The sequence below is a fragment of the Oryctolagus cuniculus genome, unplaced genomic scaffold (assembly GCF_964237555.1).
Source record: "Oryctolagus cuniculus unplaced genomic scaffold, mOryCun1.1 SCAFFOLD_55, whole genome shotgun sequence".
NCBI lineage: Eukaryota > Metazoa > Chordata > Mammalia > Lagomorpha > Leporidae > Oryctolagus > Oryctolagus cuniculus.
In genome coordinates, this window is record NW_027208214.1 from 927,805 (window position 1) to 936,986 (window position 9,182).

Genomic DNA, 9,182 nt, shown 5'->3' on the forward strand with positions numbered 1-9,182 from the left:
ATTGAGCTGCAGCGCCAGCCAAAATAAATCTTAAAAAAAAAGACAATAAAAACATTTCTGAGCAGCTAAATTATCCAGCTTATGACTATCTGAAAACTTTTAATGTTTACATTTTACGCCACAGTACCTTAATGCTTACTTAACAGACAACATTTTAAATGACTCACCAGTTAAATAATTCAACCCTTCCCTCTCTAAAGAAATTTGGAGAAAACTGACAATACAGGAAGGTGCACATTCCATATTTATCCCCTAGTTTTGCTTAGTTTCAGGTGCCTAGCTTCATAAACCTGGATGTCAGTTTGAAAGCTGAGTAAACTGCATCAAAGAAACTTTAAGAATTATCTTGGACATCGTAGTCGGTACAGGCAACTCAAGGACCAGAGAATGTTATTAGCACCTAACTGTATAGCTGATGGCAGAATCCACAAGTTTCTTAAGTCTCTACTGCTGATGAAATAAAATTCTAAATATGACCAATTCCACTGAGCATGACCATGCTAACAGAAGAGCTATCGCTGAATGTGGTAACACCATCTTTTCTTCACCCAGGAACCAGGTTGCATAAGCATGGATTTCCTGGAGGACAACACTTAAGTAATGCCCAGCGAGTGCCCAGGCATAGATCATATTAGAAGTACAGCAATGTTCTGAGCGCCAAGCCACGTTTGGACCAGTCTGGCAGCCTTTCTGGGGTCTCCTACACTGGATACAAACTGAGCAGGCTCTCCTGCCGTCAGTCCTCCTGCCGTCAGTCCCCCTGCCTCTGCCCCGCCGCGCCCCTTAGGAGGGGCTCAACGTCTGGAGGCAGCTCGGGGTAATAAAAAACGGTACTAGGTTTGAATTTTGGCTTTGAGAAAAACTGTTCTGGGCCTTGAGGCCCGAGCTCTGTTCCGGCGGAATGCCTATAAGTATTTACATGTATGGGATTTGTTCATGTGCTCCGCATAAGCTGGTTCCTTCTTTAGCTCCTGAGAACTTGAAGGGCTCTGATTTATAATACTTCAGGAGGTCCTTTAAGCCGACAGCAAGTCAGAGTGAGGAATCCAGGCAACAAGTAGGGTACAGGTTACTCCACTAAAAAAGCCAGCCGTGCTTCCTGGACAAGGAGAGACCCTTACAAGGCATCTTTCAAATTTCCTTCCATTTTCCCTGGAGTTCTGTGTTTTCCAAGTGGCCATTTCCACAGCTTGAACACCCCTTCCCAACTCTCACGGAACAGGAGCGTTCCAGCACAGGCCAGCCCCTCCCTCTCAGAACCCCAGAAACCCCGGGCTCTTACGTGCTTACTTTTCCAGCTATCTTCTTGAACTAGGCAGGCCGTGAAGCTCTAACGGTCTCAGAAACCCCCAAACGCCAGGCCCGACTCGTGGGAAGGTGTCGGCGGGTGGGTGACGCGCCCGGATGCCGAGCGTTTTCCCCAGCGGCGGTGGGGGGCTGGCCCACAATCCTTTGCGAGGGCGGGAAGTCTGGGGGGCAGGCTGGGGGTGTGGACGGCTGGTGAGGAGAGCCAAGAGACTTGCACCCTAACGGCACACTGGTTAGTCTTTCTATGGCTGTTTCCTGGACTTTCCATTCCAAACGTCCAGTTACCGGTCAGTGTACCCTCATTTTCCCACTGCTCCCATTCGGGGAGATCATTTCTATAAAATGACCCAGCCTTCCATGAGACAGGCCAGGGCGAAGGCGAGGAAATGTGTGCAGAGCCCACTGGGCCTGGCTGTCCACCCTACGGTCTAAATCCATTTTTAAGTCATAATATACGTCTGATTAGGAAACCACACACGAGATTTGGAGGAATCGCAGTGGAAATGCCGCGGATGCGAACGTTAGCACATCTTCACACGGCCGCGAAGGCCAGACCCGCAAGCGGCCAGGCCGCAGACCCGCCCCCTCCGCGCGTTGCGTGTGACGTCACACGCACGCCCGTCTCTGGGCGCGAGTTTCTGCGGTCCGAAGTATAGCCCCACCCTGCGCGCGCGGAGGGGCCGTGTTTTGAAATGCAGCGGGGTTTAGCGAGTTTTCCGCTGTCGCTGGCGGTGCGCGTGAAGCTGGTGACTGCGGGCTTCCAGACGGCTGAGGAGCTCCTGGAAGTGAAGCCTTCGGAGCTCAGCAAAGGTAACTGCTGAGGTGGCGACGCGCTGGCCGCTGTCGGAGCCGCCCGCGGCGGGGTGCTCCCGCCTGCAAGGCTGATGCAGCCCAGGCTCCGCCGCCACGTCTCTCCGCTCCTCATGGCCACGTTTAGGCCGAGAAACACTTTCTTGACTCCGCTTAACAGTTGTCTGAATGGTCACACGAATTGTGGCTGCTTTCTTTGTCTTAGCGCCTCCTGGATGAGTTGAGGATTCTCTCATGCGCAAAAGAATGCTTTTACTAGGATTTTGTGCAATATGCAGATGAGAGAGCCGGTCTCTTGTTTTGAAGAGGTTAAATGACTTTTCATAACTAGGTTAGGAACTAGTGGAGACAGAACGGGAAACTAGAAAGACTACCTAATCCTTTTTTTTTTTTTTTTTTTGACAGGCAGAGTGGACAGTGAGAGAGAGAGAAAGGTCTCCTTTGCCGTTGGTTCACCCTTCAATGGCCGCCACGGCCGGCGCACCACGCTGATCCAAAAGCAGGAGCCAGGTGCTTCTCCTGGTCTGCCATGGGGTGCAGGACCCAAGCACTTGGGCCATCCTCCACTGCACTCCCGGACCACAGCAGAGAGCTGGCCTGGAAGAGGGGCAGCCGGGACAGAATCCGGCGCCCGGACCGGGACTAGAATCTGGTGTGCTGGCGCCGCTAGGCGGAGGATTAGCCTGTTGAGCTGCCTGCCGGCCCAAGACTAGCTAATCTTATTCTCCGCTCCAAAATTCCAAGGATGAGAATTCTTTGAGACATGTAGGATTCGTGTAGGTAGAGCCACTGAGTGAGAAAAGAAGTAGAAAGAAGACACCCCTTGTGTAATTCACTGAAAAGACTAAAACCTTACATTCTGAGCGCCGTGGTTGCATGTATTGGAGGGAACCGCTGCATCCTGTAATGCTCTCGCTGTGCATATTGCAATATGGGGTGCCCAGACCTGCGCATCTCCATGGAAGAAGATGAAACAGACTTCAAGCTAATGCCCTTAACAGTGGGAGATAAGGTTTCAGTTTACCACTGAACAATAACTTGTAGACCCAACCTTAACTATTTAAGTAGTCATCCCACAGACTGTGTCCCCTAAAGTTTGATGGGCTCTTTTTCTTTCAATAAATAGGGTTTCCTAAGAAGAAATGAGAGACCCAGTAATAATTACTAGCAATTATTGATTGTTTTGGATGACATTGGTATTTATCAAGCCTTTTTTTTTTTAATGTTTACTTACTTGAGAGGCAGAGTTACAGAGAGAAGGAGACACAGAGAGGTCTTCCATCCGCTGATTTACTCCCCAAATGGCCACAATGGCCGGAGCTGGGCTGATCTGAAGCCTGGAGCCTCTTTTGGGTCTCTCCTGTGGGTGCAGGGGCCTAAGCACCTGGGCCATCCTCTGCTGCCTTCCCAGGCTGTAGCAGAGAGATTGGAAAAGGAGCAGCTGGGACTAGAACCAGTGCCCATATGGGATGCTGGTGCTGCAGGTGGATGCTTTAACCTACTGTGCCACAATGCTGGCCCCTTACCAAGATTTTTACGTGCATTGTTTTCATTTTTATTTTACAAAAGAAAAAAATGTGAGGTACAAAAATTTAACATAGTAAGTGGTGCAGTCAGGATTTACAATGTGAACAATCTGACTTAAATGTGCTTTTTCTTGGGCATCAACTTTATTTGAAAAAGAGAGGAGGCTGGCATTGTGGCATAGCAGGTTAGGCCACAGCTTGAGATGCCAGCATTCTATATGGTCACCAGTTCCAGACCTGGCTACTCCACTTAACAATTTAGCCCCCTGCTAATGTGCCTGGGAAAGCAGTGGAAGATGGCCCAAGTGTTTGGACCCCTGCACCCACATGGGAGACCAAATGAAGCTCCTGGCTTTGGTCTATCACAGCCCCAGCTGTTGTGGCCATTTTGGGAGTGAACCAGCAGACAGATTTCTTTCTAACTCTTTCAAGTAAAAAAAAATTTTTTTTGACAGGCAGAGTCAGACAGTGAGAGAGAGAGAGAGAGAGAGAGAGAGAGAGAAAGGTCTTCCTTCCATTGGTTCACCCCCCCAAATGGCTGCTACGGCCAACGAGCTGAGTCGAACTGAAGCCAGGAGCCAGGTGTTTCCTCTTGGTCTCCCGTGCAGGTGCAGGGCCCAAGCACTTGGGCCATCCTCTACTGCCTTCCCGGGCCACAGCAGAGAGCTGGACTGGAAGAAGAGCAACCAGGACTAGAACCTGGGGTACCAGCACCACAGGCAGAGGATTAGCCAAGTGAGCTGCAGCGCTGGCGAAAAATAATTTTTTTTAAAAGTAAGTTATTCCAACTATTGGTTCACTCCTCAAACACTTTCGTCAGTCAGGACTGGGCCAGGCTGAAGTCAGTAACCTGGATTCAGTCTGAATCTCTTATGTGGGTGGCAGGGGCCCAAGTACGTGAGCCATCACTGGCCACCTCCCAAGATGTGCATAAGCAGGAAGCAGAATTGGAAGCTGAGCTGCACTCAAACTCAGGGACTCCAATTTGGGATGCAGGTGTCTCAGGTGGTGGCTTAACCTGCTATGTTACCACTCTGGCCCCACCGTTACCTTTTCTTACTACCAAAATTATAGTTCATATACTTAAGTCAGTCACTGATTTATCAAACTGACATGATGCCAGACTCACCATTGTTTGTTTCTGTAGCATCTTTTCTGTTTTCAGGCCACATTGTCAAATAGAAATGAAACCATGTAGTTGAGGAGAATAAATATGTTAAAAATATTTGTGCATTGGGGCCGGCGTCGTGGCACAGTAGGTTAATCCTTTGCCTGCGGCGCTGGTATCCCATATGGGCACCAGTTCTGGTCCCAGCTGCTCCACTTCCAATCCAGCTCTCTGCTATGGCCTGGGAATGCAGTAGAAGATGGGCCAGGTCCTTGGGCCCCTGCACCAATGTGGGAGACCTGGAAGGAGCGCCTGGCTCCTGGCTTTGGATTGGTGCAGCTCCAGCCGTTGCAGCTATTCAGGGAGTGAACCTCAGAAGGAAGGCCTTTCTGTCTCTCCCTCTCACTGTCTGTAACTCTACCTCTCAAATAAAAATGAATAAAATCTTTAAAAAAAATTTGTGCATTGAATAATTGTTCTCATTAAAAGTTTGGAGTGATTTAGGAGTTTATTTAAAAAAAATTTTTTTGAGTTACAGAGAGAAAGGGAGAGACAGAGATCTTCTATCTGCTGGTTCACTCTCCAAATGGCTGCAATGGCTGGGGCTGGGCCTTGCCAAAGCCAGGAGCCTGGAATTCCATCCTGGTCTTCAAGTGGGTGGTAAGGACCTGAACACTTTGGCTGTCTTCCGCTGCTTTCCCAGGTTCATTAGCAGGGAGCTGGAGCTAGATCAGAAGTGGAGTAGCCTGGATTAACCCAGTGCACTTATAGGATGTTGGCATTGTAGGTGGAGGCTTAACCTGCTGTGCCACGATGTCAGTCCCCGCCATGAAATGAAATTTTTATATCAATGTTTCCATGAAAAGTTCTTTTGAATAATACAAGGCAGGGAGGCACAATGTTGTGACACAGTGGGTTGAGCCACTGCTTGCATTGTTAGAACACAAGTTTAAGTCCTTAATGCTCTGCTGCTCCAACTCCCTGCCCTTTTTTTTTTTTTAAGATTTATTTATTTATTTGAAAGGCAGAGTTACAGAGAGGCAGAGGGAGAAAGGAGAGAGAAAGAGAAGTCTTCCATCCACTGGATCACTCCCCAGTAGGCCACAAAGGCCAGAGCTGAGCTTCTTCCACATCTCCTACGTGGTTGCAGGGGCCCAAGCAGTTGAGCCATCTTTCATTGCTTTCCCAGGCCATAGCAGAGAGCTGGATTGGAAGTGGAGCATTTGGGGCTTGAACCAGCGCCCATGCAGATGCCAGCACTGTAGATGGCAGCTTTACCTGCTAGGCCACAGCATTGGCCCCAAGATGGGACTCTTAAATGGAAGTGACTGAAATACGCTTTGTACCTTCAAAATAGAAGGAACTGCTCTGACTTCAGGAGATGTGTCCCAGTTTTGTCCAGATTACCTGAACACTGTCTGTTTTTCTGAAGGGAATTTAAATATCTTCTACACTGCTAGACACACTACTTTTTTTTTTGAAAGGCAGAGTTACAGAAAGAGAGAGAAAGAGAGCACGTACCATCTGCTGATTCACTCCCCAAATGGCTTTCCTAAGCCATTATCAGGGAGCTAGATCAGAAGTGGAGCAGCTGGGTCTTGAACTGGCACCCATGTGGGATGCTGGCATTGCAGGCAGTTTTGCCTGCCACAATGCTGACATGTATTTTTTTTTTAAAGATTTATTTATTTATTTGAAAGTCAGAGTTACACGGAGAGAGAAGGAGGGGCAGAGAGGGAGAGAGAGACAGAGAGGTCCTCTATCCACTGGTGCTGGCCACAATGGCCGGAGCTGCACTGATCTGAAGCCAGGAGCCAGGACCTTCTTCCAGGTCTCCTACGAGGGCACAGGGGACCAAGGACCTGGCCATCTTCTACTGCTTTCCCAGGCTATAGCAGAGAGCTGGACCAGAAGTGTAGTAGCCGGGACTTGAACAGGCATCTGTCTGTAGGGGATGCCGGCACTGCAGGTGGCAACTTCATCTGCCACGCCACAGCACTGGCCCTGACATGTACTTCTTAAAGTTATACTTTGTTTTAGGAAGTTAAAGAAGTCATTCATCCTTGTTTGAAAAAGCATATGTATATTTTATGAGAGCAAGATAGTGGTGGCTTCATAAGAGACAGTGAAAGTACAATTTACTTCTATGTCCTTTATTTTCATTTTATTTGAAAGGCAGAGAGACAGAGGGCTTCCATCTTCTGGTTCACTCCCCAAATACCCTCAATAGTGGGGCCTGGGTCAGGCTGAAACAAGGACTAGGAACTCAGTCTAGGTCTTCCATGAGGGTGGCAAGGACCCAAGTGCTTAAGCCATCACCACCACCTCCAAGGGTGCACACTAATCAGAAGCTGGAATAGGGAGTAGAGCCCAGACTTGAAACCAGGCACTCTGAACTGGAACACAGGTCTCTTAACCGCCGTGCCAAATACCTACCTGTTTCTACTTCTGAGATGCTTTTGTGGATACTCAGCTATAACTTCTTTTAATTTTGTTTCTGAGGTAATAAATATTTATGTGATGACTAATAAAACAGATGCCTTTATTAAAATGAAGAAGTAAAAAGTTAATAGTAGATAGTTAAGATGTTACTTTTTTTCAAGATTTATTTCTTTGAAAGGTGGAATTAGAGAAAGAAAGAGAGAGAGAGAAAAAAAAATCTTCCATCCACTGGTTCACTCCCTGAATGATTACCATGACCGAGGCTGGGCCAGGCTAAAGCCAAGAGCCAGGAGCTTCTTCTAGGTCTCCCACAAGGATGCAGGGGCCCAAGCACCTGGGCCATCTCTCACTGCTTTCCCAGCTGCATTAGCTGGAAGCTGTATCAGAAGTGCAGCAACTGGGACTTGAACTGGCATCCATGTGGAATGCCATCACAGGCATTAACCAGCTACTTCTCAACACTGGTCCAAGATGTTAGATTTTTACGGTTTCTTTGTACTCTACTCATAGCATCAGTGTTATCTAAAAATCAAGATTAGTGAAACCCATTATGTGTTAGACTGTTTTAAATTTCTAAAGTCAGTATTTTTTTCTTATTTTCATTTCAGAAGTTGGGATATCTAAAGAGGAAGCCTTAGAAACTCTGCAAATTATAAGAAGAGAATGTCCTACAAATAAACCAAGATATGCTGGTACATCTGAGTCAGGCAAGAAGTGTACAGCATTGGTACTTCTTGAACAGGAGCATACCCAGAGCTTCATAATTACCTTCTGTTCAGCAGTAGGTAATATTCTTGGGGGTGGAATACCCTTAATGAAAACAACAGAAATTTGTGGTGCACCAGGTGTTGGAAAAACACAATTATGGTAAAATAAAATGTTCCCCTCTGAAGGGTGGGCTTAATAAACATTGATTAAGACAGTTGTTCTGTGGGTTTACTATTGGGAGACTCCTGTGTGAGTGTTTCAAGCGAAAACCAGTTTACCATTTGTGTTACTTCAGTGCCCCATCTTGATAAATTGATGTAATTATCTTACAGGAAATATTTCCTTGAAACTTTGTAGTATGGTCATTAGGATAAATGTGCAGTCTTTTACTTTATTCACTTCTTAAAATATAGTTGAAAGTCAATTGTTTGAAAGTAAATTAATGTATAATAAGAAAAGAACAGAAGCTGTAAAAACCATTAAAAAGTCCATAATTGTGCTTTTATAGGCATATCTCCACCTTAATCCAAGCATATTCATATATGAGTATATCTGGGGCCATGGAGAAACAGCTGTCTGTTACTCTGGAGAGTATAAAAATATTTTCATTCATTTATTTTAGCAATACTAAATAATAATTATCTGGAGTTTGGTTATCATGATAAAGATTTGGTGATTTGATGTAATTGTCTTAACATCATGCAGCTGGCAGTGGATGTGCAGCTATCAGAATGTTTTGGAGGAGTAACAGGTGAAGCAGTTTTATTGATACAGAGGGAAGTTTTATGGTTGATAGAGTGGTAGAGCTTGCTACTTCACCTAATAGCAGGAGCACACATGGAAGAGGGTAAGTTAGCAAAATGGCCCCCTTTTTTTCTGTACAATAAAAGTAATTTACATTTTTGCCGATCACAGACCTCAGCAAGAGGCCATTTGGAACATGAAGCTTAATGTCTTGACTGTACTATTGGTAAACTCTCAGATGTCTGTTACAAAATGAGAAGGGCCGCAGCCTGATCTGACCTTTTTTTTTCTGCTTTTATGACCCTTGCTTTTTACTGCAGGGGCTTTGTTTCTCAATGTCTGACTTCAAATTAATATACTCCATCCTGCCAGGTGTAAGCTAAAGTTGGACACCTTAATATAAGCACATGTTAAAATGCATTCAGTATATATTGATTTCCACATTGGTTTTTCCAAAACCAAATGTAGCTATGGCTATGAAAAGCACTTCTGGAAATGTTTGAAATGCTACACTGACTGACCTTTTGGAGCTTTGA

At 46.2% G+C, this 9,182-nt stretch overlaps 1 protein-coding gene and 1 pseudogene across 1 annotated transcript; one reads left to right on the forward strand and one right to left on the reverse strand.

Annotated features, from left to right (window-relative positions):
- Nucleotides 1–1,894, reverse strand: part of LOC127488995 (protein LYRIC pseudogene) — a 103,917-nt pseudogene extending 102,023 nt beyond the window's left edge.
- LOC138843117 (DNA repair protein RAD51 homolog 3-like) lies at nt 492–8,414 on the forward strand. The gene is made up of 5 exons (XM_070067675.1): nt 492–527; nt 1,316–1,500; nt 1,775–1,865; nt 1,965–2,118; nt 7,803–8,414. Exons 1-5 carry the CDS (start codon nt 492–494, stop codon nt 8,063–8,065), a joined length of 729 nt encoding a protein of 242 aa, XP_069923776.1. The 3' UTR covers nt 8,066–8,414.
- The last annotated feature ends 768 nt before the right edge of the window (nt 8,415–9,182 follow it).